This window comes from Calliopsis andreniformis, chromosome 2, assembly GCF_051401765.1.
Source record: "Calliopsis andreniformis isolate RMS-2024a chromosome 2, iyCalAndr_principal, whole genome shotgun sequence".
Lineage (NCBI taxonomy): Eukaryota > Metazoa > Arthropoda > Insecta > Hymenoptera > Andrenidae > Calliopsis > Calliopsis andreniformis.
The window spans coordinates 10,558,143-10,575,664 of NC_135063.1; the positions used below are offsets into that span (position 1 = coordinate 10,558,143).

General features: G+C 38.4%; 1 protein-coding gene across 1 annotated transcript in view; it reads left to right on the plus strand.

Annotated features, from left to right (window-relative positions):
* LOC143188362 (uncharacterized) overlaps nucleotides 1-17,522 on the plus strand; it is a 44,580-nt gene that overhangs the window by 17,088 nt on the left and 9,970 nt on the right. The window contains exons 33-55 of the mRNA XM_076392570.1: nucleotides 1,663-1,785; nucleotides 1,964-2,142; nucleotides 2,476-2,723; nucleotides 3,302-3,558; nucleotides 3,770-3,961; nucleotides 4,320-4,502; nucleotides 4,738-5,346; nucleotides 5,437-5,595; nucleotides 5,687-5,870; nucleotides 5,944-6,065; nucleotides 6,148-6,576; nucleotides 6,775-7,141; nucleotides 7,218-7,660; nucleotides 7,972-8,371; nucleotides 8,483-8,785; nucleotides 8,909-9,075; nucleotides 9,370-9,654; nucleotides 9,792-9,972; nucleotides 10,056-10,270; nucleotides 10,364-10,648; nucleotides 11,648-11,822; nucleotides 16,675-17,036; nucleotides 17,223-17,451. Coding sequence (XP_076248685.1) covers nucleotides 1,663-1,785; nucleotides 1,964-2,142; nucleotides 2,476-2,723; nucleotides 3,302-3,558; nucleotides 3,770-3,961; nucleotides 4,320-4,502; nucleotides 4,738-5,346; nucleotides 5,437-5,595; nucleotides 5,687-5,870; nucleotides 5,944-6,065; nucleotides 6,148-6,576; nucleotides 6,775-7,141; nucleotides 7,218-7,660; nucleotides 7,972-8,371; nucleotides 8,483-8,785; nucleotides 8,909-9,075; nucleotides 9,370-9,654; nucleotides 9,792-9,972; nucleotides 10,056-10,270; nucleotides 10,364-10,648; nucleotides 11,648-11,822; nucleotides 16,675-17,036; nucleotides 17,223-17,451 — 6,097 coding nt within the window. The remainder of the gene's footprint in view (nucleotides 1-1,662; nucleotides 1,786-1,963; nucleotides 2,143-2,475; nucleotides 2,724-3,301; nucleotides 3,559-3,769; nucleotides 3,962-4,319; nucleotides 4,503-4,737; nucleotides 5,347-5,436; nucleotides 5,596-5,686; nucleotides 5,871-5,943; nucleotides 6,066-6,147; nucleotides 6,577-6,774; nucleotides 7,142-7,217; nucleotides 7,661-7,971; nucleotides 8,372-8,482; nucleotides 8,786-8,908; nucleotides 9,076-9,369; nucleotides 9,655-9,791; nucleotides 9,973-10,055; nucleotides 10,271-10,363; nucleotides 10,649-11,647; nucleotides 11,823-16,674; nucleotides 17,037-17,222; nucleotides 17,452-17,522) is intronic.

The window sequence follows — 17,522 nt, forward strand, 5'->3', positions numbered from 1 at the left end:
CTGCAATTACTAATAAATGCTCCCGGTGATTTCAACCGGTTGTCAATTTGGTACGGATAATTAAAACTATTCCAATTACTTCGAATCACGGTTGACGTGCTTTGAAAGCGTCACAATTACCGCTCGTTTATTCGATCAGTGATGCATTTAATTAAAAATCATCGACTTATGTGTTTCAGATACGCTGGTGATAATTGCCAAGCATTTACTAAACGTACTCAAGAGTCCTATAATTTTTCAGTAACAGAAATTTCAGTGTTCACAAATTCCCTAACATACTAATTTGTAAACTACAAAATAGGTACTTCTAATTTATTATTTTTAAATTTACAAGTGATAGTTACGAAATTTAGTTCTATTTGTAGTAACAATTAAATGTCATTTAATTTCAGTATGGATGCTGAAATTCTTAGAAGCAAATTCTGATTTTATTTCTACAGTATTCCACGTATTCGGTGCAATTTATGCGCAGAGTTGTGAGACCTTGCCGTAACCAATGGGAATTAGAATGGCTGATACCTACCACTTTGCATAAGAATACTCTTTGATCATTATGTGAAACATAGTCGTCTCACAATCAATCGTCCCATACCGGTTTTCGATGTAACTCGTGCTAGTATTCATCGATTATTTCCTTATCCATCTATTAGTTCGTTAACCCGTCGACGTGTTTATATGGTTGCAAACGCGCGTAGCTATTTTCACCATCAGAAACGCGGAAATTAACGATCGTCGAGGTTCCAGAGGAGAATTCATCCTTTCTCACATGGTATTTCAGAGCTGTTCGATAAATAAACGTCGCGTTTACGACGGTTTCTCGATGTTCGCTTGTAATGTTTGCATTTCGTCTCTAAACGATTTGAAATAGACCGAGGGGGTAAAAAGCTGGGAAAGATCGTCTGAACGGCTCATAAAAGGTAAAACAAGATTGTCAAAGCTTCTCTTATATCATACATTCTAAGAAATGAATTTTCATTTTTCTCCTGACTTGACTTTTTTAAACATGCTGAATTCTTCTTTTTTCCAAGAAAAGATTGAGTTATTTTTAGTTTTATAAATTATTTTGTGAAAACTCGAATCTTGCTTGAGCTCTTTAACAAACTGGTGACAGTTCAGACTTTGAAACTAGAATTATTTTGAAATATGCGAATATTTGTCAAAATTTATTTAAATTTCGAAAAGGTCAGGTGTCTGAATTATTTCAATAAATTAATTTTATGAATTGTTTAATTTATTTTTAAATGCCTCGAAGGCAGCCTGTTAAGCTGGACAGTAAATCACTTCGAAATCGAAACCATGTATTCGATTCCAATATGTCTACTGTACTCGAGGCTCTAATTAATACATACTGGAATAAAATGTTTTCCCATTTTTAGTCATGTTTGAATGACGTCATTCTACATCTGAATAAAACTCTCGTTCTTATTTTCCGATTTGATCTACTGTATCTGTAGATCATCTCGTGTAATACCATAAAAGGTAACGACGACTTGTTTACTATTGCATGTCAGGGTATGTTCGTTGCCTTTTACGAGTTCTGCTTTACTGCAAATTCACAGTAAATATTATCAGTCGTGTCAACTGTTCTCATTTTTCAAAGATCAGCACGTTTTAATCAACATTCTCTTAGTCCATCTTCTTTTCTGTGTGTCCTATACTTAGAGCGGGGAATGGCTGAGGTTAAAGGTTCTGGAGGTCCAACCGGAACTGACGAAGCTCGGTGCTTCGGTGGAGGAAGCTACCGAATTATTAAATTCGCACGACGAAGTTCTACTTCGATTGCAGGTAAAATGACAAACTCATGCTTGACTGTTTTTTAATAAGTTTATTTTATCTTCATAAACACAAAAAGGATCTCATTGAAAATGTAGTTTGTTAGTGGTCGAACTTAAATAGTAATTAAAAGCTCATTTTAGTTGAGATTCTGACGTGATCTATATAATTTTGCATTTCTTGACAAAAGAGCAAACAGAGCCCGGTGGAAGAATTGCTCCGACAGGCTGATCAGTTGATTTCGAATCAAAGACCCAGGGCGGAAGTGTATGCCGCGATGGCGGAAACGTTGGGGCAAGCTTGGCGTGATGTCAACGAGCTTTTAGAACGTCGTAAGCAGATCCTCGATAGCAATGTGTTGTTTCAATGGTTAGTATAAAGAATATCCTCTAAAACTCTATTTTCAAATTTTTCTTCAGAAGTCACGACAACTTATTAGATTTGCGATTTATATGTTAATTCATTACAATTTCTAATACGACTTTAATATATTCTAATAAAAACCTTTTAATAGATTTACGAAACTATTCTACAATAAAAGAGCTCAAAGAAAATTCACGTAAAAGAATATAGAAGCACTTAAATGATATACAGCGACAAAATATGAGATTTTAATACTAACACCTCGTATATCTTATCCAATTCATAAAATCGAACGACACCTTTTTCTTCCACCCTTGATGATCGATATTAATGCTTCAGCCGAGCGGAAGAGTGTCGAGAAAGCATGAGGGCCCTCGAGATGGCCTGCAACGACACGTTGTTGCCAATCGAGATCGAGGCGGTGAAGAACTTCTTGTCGAAGATCCATGATCTTCGGAAGAACATGCTCGAGGCGTTGATGGGCGCCTTGCGCGAGGGAAAGAATTTATTGGACAGGCTGAAGGAGATTGCAAACGAAGGCACCTTGGATTCCAGGCCGGACAGAATTAAACTGGAAGCTGATCACGGTGAGCTGCTGTAATTAATGTTTCCGTCGTGAAAAACGGTTAATTATAAGCCGACGTTGCTATTCTCTCAGCGCTCGTTCTCCCTTTCGCTTTTATTCCATCGATGACATAACTGATGCTGTTTTCCTTTCGCGCGCCGACACGCTCCGCCGTGGTAGCGCACGCGAATGCTAATAAATAAGGCTCGTCTGGTTAAATCGAGCGATTCAGTGGCAATGAACTTTTTTCCTGATATTTTTATACGTTTAATCTCTGAAGATCCAGGACCAGATTAATGTAAATCAGAAACAAAGTTTCTGTGATGATTTTAATATTTTGGTTTATTAATATGGAAGCTATTTTTGCAGTGAGATTTATAAATATAGCAATATAATTTTTTTAAGTAAGTGTTGTATAATAGTAGAGTGTTATTTATCTTCATTTCTATTTCGTTTTTATTTATTTCGGATATTTCTGATCTGCTGATCACCAAGTAATGAAAGTGAGCAATAATATCTGCAAAATGTATTGTATAATGTATAGTATATCACGTTTGGTGCTCGTAGTTATATACTTTCCAATTGTGATTCTTTCAACAGCTGTGATTAAAGTTGAGAAATGGTTGGAAGAGCTCCACGACAGGAGACGTCTGATCGAGGCGTCATTTCGTAGCAGAAAGACTCAATTGGAGCAATGTCTGGCTCTAGCTCTGCTTGCGACCGATCTACGTGATCTTGAGGAGATCCTCAACGACAGAATCGCTGCTCTGTCGAGCAGCTGCGATCAGCTCGGGGATTCCGCGTCGAGCGCGGAATTGCTTCTGTTTGAACTTAAGAAATTGCAAGCTGAAGCGAAGGTACTTTTCAAGTATTCAAATTTCGGATATTCAAATATTCAAATATTCAAATATTCAAATATTCAAATATTCAAATATTCAAATATTCAAATGTTCAAATGTTCAGATATTCGAATATTCAAATATTCAAATATTCAAATTTGAAAATTTTCAAATATTCAAATATTCAAATATTCAAATATTTATTATAAACATTACTTTCATTTCATAGGAATTTCAAGACAGATCGATCAAGATAACGAAATCGACCGAACGATTAGTGTCATCGGGACACTTTGCCGGCGAGCAGGCAACGGAGCAAGCGTATGCAATTCTCGGCGCCGCTGCTGATTATGTCAATGACTTGGATCAGTACGAGTCGCTGCTGAATAGAGCCGTGGCCTTCTTCGATTCGGCGAGATCGGTGAGCATTGACCTTATTCACTTGGTCTTGGTGTACATCTCGCTTGATTGAGCGTTTTGTCTGAGGGCAAGTTTCCTTTGAGCAGTGAGAATTGATTATGTGACAGAAGTGATGTAATATGTATCATTCTTACAATGTTACATCATTGCTGTTTCTTCTGAGGACTTTAATGAGGCATTGGAGAGTGTAATTAATGGCTGTACTAAAGCAGAGTACAGTATAAAAGAAATCTCTGAAATTGGACCTCCCAAAGGTTATTCTTCAGAAGAGAATAGTATTTATACATTCTGCAATTTTAATTTTATTTTAATTTCAAATATTCAAGTCACTAGTTAATAATGAAAATATTATCTTCCAGGCTATCACAAAATTGGACCAGCTGGAAATTCAGCTAGTGACCACAGAGCATCCCCCATACTCTACAAGATTGGCGCGCTTCCATGCTCAGACAGTTGCCACCATAGAAGACGTCACCGCGAAGCCTTTGGCGGAAGGATACGCCCTCCTTGATGTCACAGGAAGAGGAGCGCCAGGGGCTGAGGTCTATTGCAATAAATAATCTTGACACTTAATTTCGTCTTGCTCGTCAACACGACAACAGCAAGATTTTCCTGTGCAACATTACTCTTGTTCCATTTCCGTCTTCTTTTCACATTGTGCTTCTTTTTCAAAGGATTATTTAGATATTCTTCTTTTCTGAATTACCAATTTTGTAATTATCTCAAAATTACCAAACAACTTTTCTAACTTTTAAATTGCGTTTTCTCTTTTTTCAGGGTGTGAAACGCACAGTAGAGGAACTGGAAAATCGAAAGATCCGACTAATGGAGCGCTGCACAGCTCACGAGAAGGAAAATCTCGAGATATCGAGGATTATAAACACGTTCCTGGACAAGCATGACGATCTACGAAAATGGTTGGCCAGTATTCCCGAGGCGTTTCTTCAGGGTCACCAGGACATGGGTAGCGACGTTCCCATGGCAGAGGATTTCTGTCGATTGCATCGTCAACTGCTGAACGATTTGGAGCAAAGAACGCAGGAAGTCGATCACTTGGAATTCGAAATACTTCCGATCCGAGAGAGGCTCGAGGAGTTGCAGATGACAGAGTTGCAGTCGAAAGCAGCGGATCTTCAGAATGCTTGGGCAAAGACTAAGAATCTTGTGGCAAGGAGGATCGATTTGGGATCTCTTTATTTACAGTTTCATTTGGTGGTTGAAGAATTATCGAGGGAGATCGAATCAATTGAGAGTGATCTCGCTAGGCATACTGACGTCTTGGATGACTCGAAGATTGAAGAACTTGAGAGACGGTGGAAGGAGCTTCAACCTCTTTATGTCAAGCTTACTGGGAGTGGGAAAGCATTTTTGGATGCTGCTGTGCAGGTGAGTTGTTTCAGCTAAATAATTTTTTGTTAATTAATTTTTTTATGAATTGACTTGAGTGGTTTTTCGATGCTATGAAATATGTTTTAGGTGGATGATCCTTATCTAGATATACACAGAGCCTGTTTGTGTGTCCAAACGCTTTTAGACAAATTTGCTAATAAGCAAATACAGTTGACAAGAATCACAAGTGAAATTTTGAGAGAAAAACGTATTGAGTACGAGAGAAGGATTGAAGAAAGTACAAGGGTAAGTGTACTAGTAAAATTTAATTATTTAGCGAGGATCTCTTTTGGCTACACGTTGATCAATTTTTACTAATCTTGTTACTGTTACATAGACAATCGAAACTGTTACGAAATTTAACGCAGACCTGTACCCAGTGATTAAATCTCAGTCTACCGATACAACAACCATCCTTCAGGATCTCCAGAGTTCAAAACTTCGAGTACTTCCTCAGTTGAATAAGTCCATCAATGAATTAGACTCTAGAATAAAGAGCATGAGTTCCTTGGGTCAGAAAGGTATTTAAATAAAATATATAGATTAATACAAGTACTGTAATCGTTGTCTTATTTTCTGAAAATATTGAAATAGGAGAGACACAAGAGGATATCTTGAAGAAACTTCAAAAAATGCAGGACAACATGCGCACAACTACAACAGATTATGAAATCCTTCTGGATTCCCTAATTTCCATTTTCCAAGGCATCGAAGAGGTAAATTTTTATAATAAATTTTTATACAACATAATAAATATTTTGTTAGGTCCACTGTTCTAATTTCATGATTGTATTTCAGGTGAAGCATAAAACTGACCAACTACAGGCTCAAGCTGAACGTGCAACATCCTTGCAGAATCTGGTTGAATTGAAGACCTTATCTAATGAGCTACAGATTATGAGAACGTCTATTTCTGATCAAGTGAGTCAGATTCAGGCGAAGACCGAGGAAACCATCGCTAGGATCCAGCAGCAAGAGCCATCGGAAGCTGCTGCTCAAGATATCGAGAAACTGAAGGGTGCTATGGAGTATTTGAAGATTTACCTCGCAATTTGTGACTGGCAGTTTACAGAACGAGTCGAGGAGCATCGACGAACCTGTGAACTTCACAATGAGCTTCAAAATCTCGATGATCATCTGAAGCACATCGATGCGAGATTTAGCGAGAATCTTCAAGCAGCACGCGCTGCTGCTGCTTCCTTTGCGGAATTTGAGAAAACTGTCTCGGTAAGAATTCATAAAGGTTACTAGAATATCGAAAACTCGAATTAGATACTAACAAAGCGTGCATCCCATGAATCAGTAACAATATTTACTATCTATCGCGCGTAATGCAAGTAAAAATGTGGAACTATAAAGTAGAAAAAAAATTTTCAAAGAAAATAATAATTTTTAACATGCAACTAAGGAATTCTTCGTTAACAGATCCTTGAAGAAAAAATCGAGACTTTCGTGAAGACAACCGAAGAGTCAACAACTAGTTCAACGCCCCGAGCCACGAGTGACATTTCTTCATTGAGAGAAAGAATGCAAATTCTCAAAAGAAGAGTTGAGGAAACAAGGAAGCGAATAGATCTAAGCATAGAGTACTTCATACTTCTGGAGGAAGCTAAGGAATGGAACAGAATTGGTAGTAAGCTGTTAATGGTGCTCGCAAGAAAGGCAACCACAGTGAAGACACCCAAGGATGGAATAGAGTTGCTTCAGGAGATTGATGATTATTTAAAACCAGGCGAGGAACTGCAAGAAAAAAGAATCGAGAAGCTGAAGGAGTTATCAACAATTATCTTCGGTAAAAAAAATCTTTATACTATATTCTTCTGAATATCATTAAGAGTTTAATCAAATATTATACTTTACTTTATTAGGCACTGACAGATTACCACAGTTTAACGAAGTAATAGTCGAGAATCGCCAGATGCTGGATTCCTTCGCTGTCGTTTCCTCTGAACTACGTACACTGGTGGAAAATCTGAAGAATGCAGAAGATTTGCGTGAGAAGCTGAGAATCGAAAGACAGGAAACAGACGAGAGGTTACAAGCTGCAAAAGTGGAAATGGCTGCCGCAGAGGCGGCCAGGGAGGAAGCTGAAAATGCTAGAAAAGTCGCTGAGAAGCTCGCGGCTGAAACGTTGGTAAAAGCAACAATGGAGGCGAAGAAATTGAGAGAGGAAAGAGAGACGCAAGTGTTCGCTCCGCCACTCTGTTCGGTGTCTGCACAGACAGAAAAATTGGAAAGCACTGACGAGAGTTTCGTCAAGGAAACTGTTACTTCCGCTATTACCACTAAAGAAATACATATTTTGCAGAAGGTATAGTATACCCTCTTATACTCGTCAGCTAGTTGCAAAATTAGTATAAAAAATAAGTGATGGATATTTGACAAGGTATTCCTAAAATCGAGTGAAGTGTGTCTGGCGTGCAATGACTTATTCTACTGTCTGTGCACATTAGACTAGGCACCGCGAAATCAGTAGAGTAGGCCCCAAGTCAGACATATTTTCTCAACAATTAATAACTCGGAGACAATGCCTAAAATGTCTATCTTCATTTTGGTCTTATTTTAATAATAGAAATAGAAAATAATAATGTTAATTTTTTATCAATACTCCTTCACTTCTAGACGGAAATCGAGAAGACAGTGCCAGCAGTTCAACGCGAACCAAGTCCACCAAAGAAAGATGTAGTCGAAGAAATTCACGAGAAAATTCATGATAAAATACAGGTGGAAGAAATCCCTCCATTAGCTCCAGAATTTACTGTCCCCCTAAGCGATGCAACTGTGCAAGAGGGCGAAAGATTCACTTTCCAATGCAACCTTGTTGGTCACCCATTACCAGAAATAATTTGGTACAAGGATGGTATTTCAATCCTGAACAATCCTGATTATTTGACAACCTATGTCCATGGTCTTTGTACTTTGACGATTGAAGAAACTTTTGCTGAAGATTCTGCAAGATACACTTGCAGAGCGTTTAATATCGCTGGTTCGACCGAAACTTCTGCTACGTTGACTGTCAAAGGTAAGTTCAAAATTCAGTTTATTTTTGAGTAATATATTCAAAGAACCATATTAATATTTTTAAAATTGGGTGTCTTTGGAATATTTATTTGTTCAGTTTGCAATATTTTAGAAACAGCACCGGAGGAACAACCAAGTCCACCAGTTTTCGTAAAAGAATTGTTACCATCTGTGGCAGTAGAGGGTTCCTCTCATCGTATGGAGTGTATCGTCGAGGGCAATCCACTTCCCACTGTTCAGTGGTACAAGAACGATATAAATATTGATAATTCTCCGGATTACATAATCACTTACAACAATGGTGAAGCTGTTTTGAAATTCGATGAAGTATTTTTAGAGGATAAAGCTACTTACACGTGCAAAGCAGCAAATCGACTGGGCCAAGCCTCCACTTCGGCTTTTCTGGATGTAGAAAGTAAGAAGATTACACAATTTATTATTCCTTCTGTTTATGCATTTGTTTTTAATACATTTCTCTGTACACAGTTTTATAAAATGTTGAGACACGATAAAGAATTTATTTCATCCACATTTGTAGGTGTACAGTCTTCCATGGAGAAACCACGTTTCCTGACACCTCTATCAAACGCCATGGGGAGGGCAGGTCAAAGGGTGAAACTTGAATGCGAAGCAAGAGGAAGTCCAATGCCTACATTGACTTGGTACCACGATGGGAGACCTATTGAAGAAAGCATGAATTTGAAGGTAATCTTATTTACATTTTTAGTAAAATTAGTAAAATTCTTTTCTCTTCTTATTTCATAAACTGCTACAAGAATTCTCTCCTAATTTATCTCAAGTTAACACTTACGAGATTAGATGTAATAATAATGTCTTCAATGACAACAATGCTTTCCTCGTCTCCTCCTTCTTCCGACCGTGACAGTAGCGATCCTGACCATTCGCTAGATATTTTTAGCGACTTGCACGCGCCGAATTCGAAAAAGAGCAACCAGAGCTGAAATCGAGGGATCAGGGTGTCGTGAACTGTTGTTTCAGATACAAACCGACGGCGGTCGCACCAGCTTGATCATTTCTGAGGCCTTCGCGAAGGATGCCGGATGTTACATGGTCACTGCTAAGAACGACGCGGGTGAGACCTCGGTGTCCTGTAATGTCTCAGTGAAGGGACGTCTTCCTCACGAAACAAGCGACTCTGAACTCGCTTGCAGCGATATGGAGCCTGTGGTCCCGAAAATTCAGATGCCCCTCAAGGATCATAAGGTCCAAGAGGGTCGCTCTGTTCGATTGGATTGTGTGATCGTTGGACAACCTGAACCAGAAGTGAGTGCTTCTTAGCTTTTGACAGAGAAAATATTTTAGAGAATTATATTGTACTTTGAAAATATTTTCTTTCTTGAGATTCAAAGTTTCTTTTTTTTTTTTTATTAATGAACTTTTTGTTGATTAATTTTTCATAGGTCATTTGGTACCACGACGACCAGCCAGTGAAGGAGTCAGCCGACTTCCAGCTGCTGTTCCAAGGCGACAAATGTTCGTTGGTCATTCATGAAGCCTTCTTAGACGATGCTGGTGTGTATAAAGTAGTTGCTATTAATTCTGGAGGTGAGGCGTCTAGTCAGTGCACGTTAACAGTGACACGTACGTATTTAATGATTTTCTACGGTCAGCATGGTTTGCTGTGGTTATTTTATTAACAATTGAAAACATGTTCTGCTTCTCAGCGGTTTCTGTTCCTGATGGGTTGGGAAAAGTGCGCGCGGAAGTTGAAGAAACGCTTCTTTTAGGCTCACCTCCGAAATTTGTGAAACTTCCAACAGACTCGTTAGTGGCTGAAGGAGAGAACGCTATTTTTGAGTGTACAGTGGTTGGAGAACCGAAACCGGAATTAAAATGGTTCTCAGATAGCGGGGAGATCACTAAAAATGAAAGAATCTTGGTGAGTTTCCTAAAGAAGCAAATTCAAAGAATTCTTACGTTCTGAATTTAATCAAGGCGTTTATGAGGAACCTAAAAACTAAATAATATTTAGATCGAGCAAAGAGAAGATGGAACTGGATTACTGAAAATCTTATCAGCGATCCCTGAGGATAGAGGAAATTACATAGTGAAGGCCATTAATATTCACGGAGAAGCAAAGGCGTTTGCCAGGCTGGTCGTCAGATCCTTGGGTGACTTCAGAAGAAAAGAAGAATTTGTGCAGATGGAGGAGAAACTAATCCCACCCTCGTTCAAGGAAAAGTTCGAGGATAGAAGTGTACCAGAAGGAGTCTCTACTAAGTTCGAGTGCATCGTTATTGGAAAACCATCGCCTAAGGTAAAATAAATGATCTCAACTTATTGAATGTTACTCCAACATAATTTACTACCTATTAGTCAAGTCCATGAACTTAAAAGACTAAGACCTAATTAACGACACTTATCATTAACATCGTAAACGATACTAATTGTTCAACTGTTCCTGTAGACCTTGTCTAATTAGCAATATAAAACAATTATCTATACAACTCACGTGTCACAAGAAGTACCTAAAAAATTCTTTTAAATATTACACCCAAAGATGAACTCATAATTATTAAAGAATTCAGAAATTCTAAGTGTTTAAAATTATTAGTCACCAGAAAACACGAATTGACTTAAAACAGCTAGCTCTAGTTACTCAGGTACTCAAACACTTTTCCTGTTTAGCAACTATATTCAGTGTCTGTACACATCAAACTCAATACTTCTCTGGTATTGTTGAGAGAGAATAATATCATAGCAAGTGCATGTGGTAGTCAAACGAATTCGAGCGCAGTAAATCTGCTGTCACGTTCGATTGTACAAACGGACGCGTCTTAAATCGTGGCGCCAGATCGAGAGTCGTTTTCGGAAGGTGTCGAGACGTATAAAAGATAGGGTGCAGAGTTGGCCAGCCTGTCACGAGGTGGCCGACCAAGTGTAATTTCGTGCCTCCGGGTTATATTTAAACAGGAACAATGTACCTGATGTGGAAATTCGCGGATGCAGCCGCGCCGCGAGGTACTCTGCGGAATCTTCGGTGACATTCATCGATCAGGTATCGATATCGATCCCTGCGCGACGTTTCACATTATATAAACAATATGATTTTGTGAGAAAATCAAGAATTGAATACAATATTTCTCTACTGTGTACAATTTTAAAGAGAATCCTTTTTTAATATGATTTTCTTAAAAAAAAAGACTTTTTGATAGTCAGGACATCTAGCTATCTGTCAGCATAAGATTTTTACTTCATGTTTTTTAGTTAATTTTTTTTAATAATTCAGAGACTCAGTTGAACGTTTGATTTTCAGATTCAATGGCTCTTTAACGATCGTCCTGTTCATGGGAAGGACTTTTTGGTGTCGGTCAGCGGCGATCGGCAGGTGCTGACGATTCCAGAGACCGGAAGCACCCATGCCGGCACAGTTTCCTGTGTGGCGGAGAACGCTGCTGGCAAGGCGACCTGTAGCGCACGTTTAGAAATCGGTAAGTCACAATATTGATATAAAATGTTTCTGAATATTCTAACGCAAAAACAGTAGTCACATATTAAAAATAGTAATTATTCTCTAAATTCGGAGATTATTGCTGATGATAAAGAACCAAATTTGCAAAATAGTGTCCTGTGTTTTGTTCGCCTATCAGAAACATACTAATTTATATAAAACTTCATGTAATAGTCAGAATTTATCTTCTATTTTTACACAATACTAATTTTCAAAATTGAAAGTTTTTTACCATTCCCTTTGCAACTTCTCTCAACCCCTATTATCAAACCACCAAATTTTTCATTGAAATATTTTTAATACCTTCCCGCCAAAGAGCAATCCTAACGTTTCTCCACCAGGAATTTCATTTCCTGTAACGTAACCGATTTCGAAATCTAATTCAAGTTTCCTGTCCGACTTCGAACTCTATTAATCTTCAGAAACCGAACGATTTTTATTGCCAGCCATCGTATTAAATGCGTTTACGCGATGCCAAAATACCGTCGAACAGGCGGGCAACGGTGCCACGAGTTATTAATACGCGTGTACCCAAGCCGAATGGCAGCTTCATTCACGACAGGCCACGATCGACAGAGAATACTGTCGTTTTTCGCCGGCGTTAGAGCAAGACGCGAGAGAAGTCTCGATACGTATGCAAAGGGGACGTGTGCGTTGCGACATCGGTCGAGCTCTGAAATTCGACACCGTTCTCTTCGTTTTCCGCGAGAAAAATTGCAGTATCGCCTCCGCGCTCACGCTCGCAACCGCCTCGAACTTTTCCTCGCTCGCGGTGCATCGTCGCGCGCAATTTTTAGGTCTTCGCGTCGCGGGAGGTCCACCCTCAGCTTGGCTACCAATTAGAAAGGTTAAAGTGATCGCTCGAATCGAGAAGATACGTTTTGAAATCTGAGCGAATAACGTGGTGAATATTGTTTTTGGTTCTCTTCTTCGGGCTCGTGATTTCATGAGTTTAATTTCTATGGTTAGATATCCTGTGATCCATTACTGGGGTCGAGTGGTGTTACATGGGGCGGAGGATCTTATTTTTAACCAGGGCGACTAAACAAACTCTTTTCTCCTCTTTCACCAACGAAAAGTCACTTTGAGTCACGACTAATATTAGGTCGGTGCACATGCCGCGGCAATTAAATCTGACGTTTCTACGCCCACCTGTACGTGTCCAGGCGCGCGTAGAAACGGTGCAAGAGCATCTGTGTAGTCACTGGTGCATTCACTTGGTGTTTGTTCGTATGAAACGATTGAAATATCGCTTTTTCCTCGTGAGTACTAATATGGGGTTGTATTATGAAACTGATTACTTAGAACATATTGTGTTGATGTACTTACATTTTTGAGAGTTCTTCTTGCTGTTTGAGAATTGAAGATGTGAGGTTCAGAGGCAGAATTAGAGTTTGAGATTCGATAGATTTTTCAGAAGATAAGAAATTTATTTTTGAAATATTTTCGACTTGGTTTTATTAGAAACTGATGTAAGGATAGAAAAAAATATTATAAAAGCTTCTTTTTTTCTCATAATTAGTAATTAGTGAGTATATTTGGTACAGAAGTCAAAAAGGGTATAATTTTGTATAGTAGTTGAAAATTTGTTATTTTAGTAAACGATCGACTAGCACTTTGTCATAATACTGCACAGTAACTGCATTTTGAAAACCTTCATGAGGTAGTAATAGACTTTTATCTAGGTTCCAGTTTTTAATCTATGCTCCAGAAACGTGTACATTTACATACACATCTACGGTCTAATTATAACGCAAGACTGATAAGATATTTAAATCCTTGATGAAAACGGTATGCGTTGTATGGACTATTATTTTTTTACATATACAAGTATAGCAAATTAAATTGATTTTAACTACTTACATGATAAGGCAATAAGAAAATCGTACACACTAGCAAATTTCTATTATTAATTGAATGATACAAAATTATCAATGTTACACTAATATTTTCTATTTTCATAGCTGATAATAGCAATTGCGTATTATATTTAACGAGAAAAATATTCAAATCGAATCAGAATCCTACCCCTAAAATCTTCACAAATCTCAGTGCTCTAAATTACCAGTTCTCTCTAAACTCTCTATAAAAAAAAATCGTAAAACCACTAAACTACCAACAGAAATGTCAACAGAAATAGACATGACAGATCAAAGAGTGCTGCAATCATACGAGATGAGATCACACCTTGAAACGAAACTAAAAAACCCAGAGAAGCGAATAAAAAATTCGAAAGATCAATCGAGTAGGATTTCAGATATCCAGGGATACATAATCAAAGGGCACAAGTATATACAGGACAGTTCTCTAAGACAGGTCAGTTCCGCGTCTTCCCTATTTTCCCGACAAGCTTGACCAACTGTTGTATCGCGGTGTTGAGAGAGACTTGTCTCCCTTGCTCTTTCTCTCTTTCGGCCGGTGCACACACGCAGAAACCACGTTATTTTTGTCGGCACGAATACCCGGCACGTAGCCTAGTCCAGAGTCGCTAACCCAGGGAATTTAAGCGCGTCTTCTTCGGGGAGCTTCGCTCCTACTAAGTCGTATTTCGTCGAAACGAACACGAACCACCATCCACTGGTCGATAAATCGTCCTTTCGTCCTGTTACCTCCTGTCCAGGAGCAAGTAGGACCACGAGCACTTCGAGTCTCCCCTCCCAGGTAACGATACCAGCCATTCGAACAGTTGTCGAGATTTCTTCTCATCTGGGCTCCAAATTCTTTAAATTAGAAAATCAGAGAACTGTGCGTATTTAAGAACTTTGTGTGGACTTAAATAATGTTAGCAAGCAAAGTGATAATGTGTGCTTCATTATATGGAAAACTGATTTTTTAATACCTCAAGTTTCCCGGAAGTCGATACTAGTATGTGTCATATTGTGAGTCAGTAGAGTGTGACATATCGAGTCAGACGTGATATTTAAAACTATTCTGTGAATCTTTGGTTACTGGATGGGAAACGAAGTTTTTGTAGTACATCGTGAGGGTTTTTTTATCTTAAAAATATAATTTCTATATTTTTCTTGCGTCATAACTTCCCTCTTGAATCGAGTTCACCTCTGAATCAAGAATTGTGATCACTTTCTTCGACTATCATTTGATTTCTCCTATTCCAGCTATTTCAGTATCTCTACCAAATCCATCGTCACTCGAATCCCAATTCACAGGTGTGAATTCCTACAAATAGTATATCACTCTGGTCTCATTGTCAGAGATTTACTCGAATCGCGTTTGGCGTATAAATTTCGCCCCAGTGCTCGATTTCCGTGGCGGTAGGTGAACGATACTATTTCTGTCGTCGATTGTGGGCACAGTGTTTCGCTACCCAGTCAAAGGGCTCTCGGTCTATTTCATCGACACTTCGATACTGCTGTCCAAACATAACTTTTACGACGTTTCAGGGTTAACGTGGTATTGAGCTTTCTGGGAAAGCTCACGCTGAGTTTCGATCGTCGTATCGCGTTTCGTTGGTTATGCTACTGAACGGATGTCGTTTCGCGATTTGCTTACAAATTCGGGACAAGCCGCGTTGAATTTCGCGGTCCAGATATGTCGGAACGAATTCCCGCAGAATTTGGTTGGTGGCCAAAGAATGTGACTTTTTTTGATCGTCTTAAAATACAGAATTTATGGTGGATGAAACTAGAAAATGAATGAATGTGGGATGTAGTATTTTTATTAAAATTACGGAACTGAAAAATCGTTTTTTCATTAAATAAAGATTGGAGCGTAGAATAATATATTAATTTAAGAATTTCCTTTCCGCGTACCATTCGAAGCGGAATAGACACAGAATTTTTGCGAAGACGATTGCGCCATCCACGCGGAATCCAATTCCGGATTTGCTGATCCGATTCTAGCGTAGCATCGATTAAACGGGCCATCTATTAATACATTCACGATTCAAGGATCGATGGAGATAGAGTGTCAAATTTTCCTGATTTAAACCGGAACTGTCATTCTCAAAATGGAGTGCTAATCGATGTTAAATTTAACTAAGAATTCTTCATTTTGTACAAATCATTTAGTGTCAATAATTAAGTAGAACCTCTAAGTAAAATATTATCTCGTTATATGTACTTGTATTATCGCGATCACAATATTTATACTGAACTATTTCTTGGCATATAAATTTACATATAAAATTGCCCCTTGTTCGAACCTACCTTCAGTAAGCTTTCGGTGCCAAGTTACGCCGATCTTATATAACGATAAACGAGAAATGAATGAAGTTGAAACAGGCCGTCTACTAGTTGCCAGCAATAAATAAAACTGTCCATTGTATTTTACATACTTTTCTACTTTATGTCTATTTTACACATTCAGTAGCAAATTTGTACTTTAATTGACAAGACAGTTATGCAAAGTTTGGTGGTAGTAATAATAGAAATGTAAATATCTGCACTGACTCGTGGTGAGTAAAAAAGCGTAAAATTAAATTTGTTATACAGAATTTTATGAGCAAATTATGTTAAGGACATTTTAAAAAACACCACATCATGTTTAACTACGTATTTTAATAAATGAATAAAATTGAGTACAAGAATAAAAGTAAGTAGTATAAATATCTAACAGTAATAATTTATAAACAAATAAATTTCAAAAGTAATAGCTTGGATACCATCACTGCCCTAAAATTGCTAAGTTAAAAAATTTAAGCATACCTGTATACTTCATACAGCGCTTGTGGCACCACAGTCCTGCGTTCAAAGTAGTAACATACCAAATTGGTCAGACATAACAGACGAAAATCTACTTTTGAATATGATCGAAGGTTTACAGCGAAAACCAGTCAGCAGTCTATTGATAACTCGATTAATCACTTTGATTAGGTGGCTGGCTAAGGGAGGAGGAAAGGAAGCTTGACGAGGAGATAGCAGGGGAGGAAAGAGTGTTACAACTAGTCGAAAGTTCGCCCGTCGACGAAATGCACGCAGCGAGTAGTAGCGAGAAGCACTTCTCCGCGGAGAAGGTGCCCGACATAGGTGGAGATAGTCAGGTGCTGACTAAAATGTCACAGACAATCACAGAGTCCTCCACCACGCACACGACCACGAAGAAAGAGTTTATCTCGTCGACCATGTCCTCGACCTTGTCCAAGTCTGGACAGGAACCGACCAGTGTCTCTGTGAAGAGCACTATTCACAGCACTGAGCAGTCGTCTTCGGAAAATGGTGCACCCCCTGTTGTGCAGGTATGTTTGAATGGGGTTCAAGGGTATTTTATGGATACTTAATGAAAAGTTTAATGTGTGATAGTGATTTATGAGGATCATGAAGTGATGTAAGAGTTTTTATTTATTTTTTGGGGGGACGAGGGTAGGAGTATTGCATAGAATATAGTCTGTACAGTTGTATAAGAAAATATTTCGTTGTTATAGTCCTACAAAGTGGAGGAACACGAAAAAATTGTGCAAGACCAACCAGGTGAGATTCGACAAGAGAAAACTGTGGTTGTGACTCAAGATGAGGAAGGAATCAAGCGCGACATTAAAACTGCGCAAGTGTCAAAGCCAACGAGAAAATCGACTGCACCAAGGTTTGTCTCACCGATTACAGGGATGATAGTGGATCAGGGTACCGATATTATACTCGAAGGAATTATTGACGGTAAGATTATATGAATAACTGTAGTCTCCATTGGAGAGCAATAATTAAATTTGAAATATTCAAATTTAAAA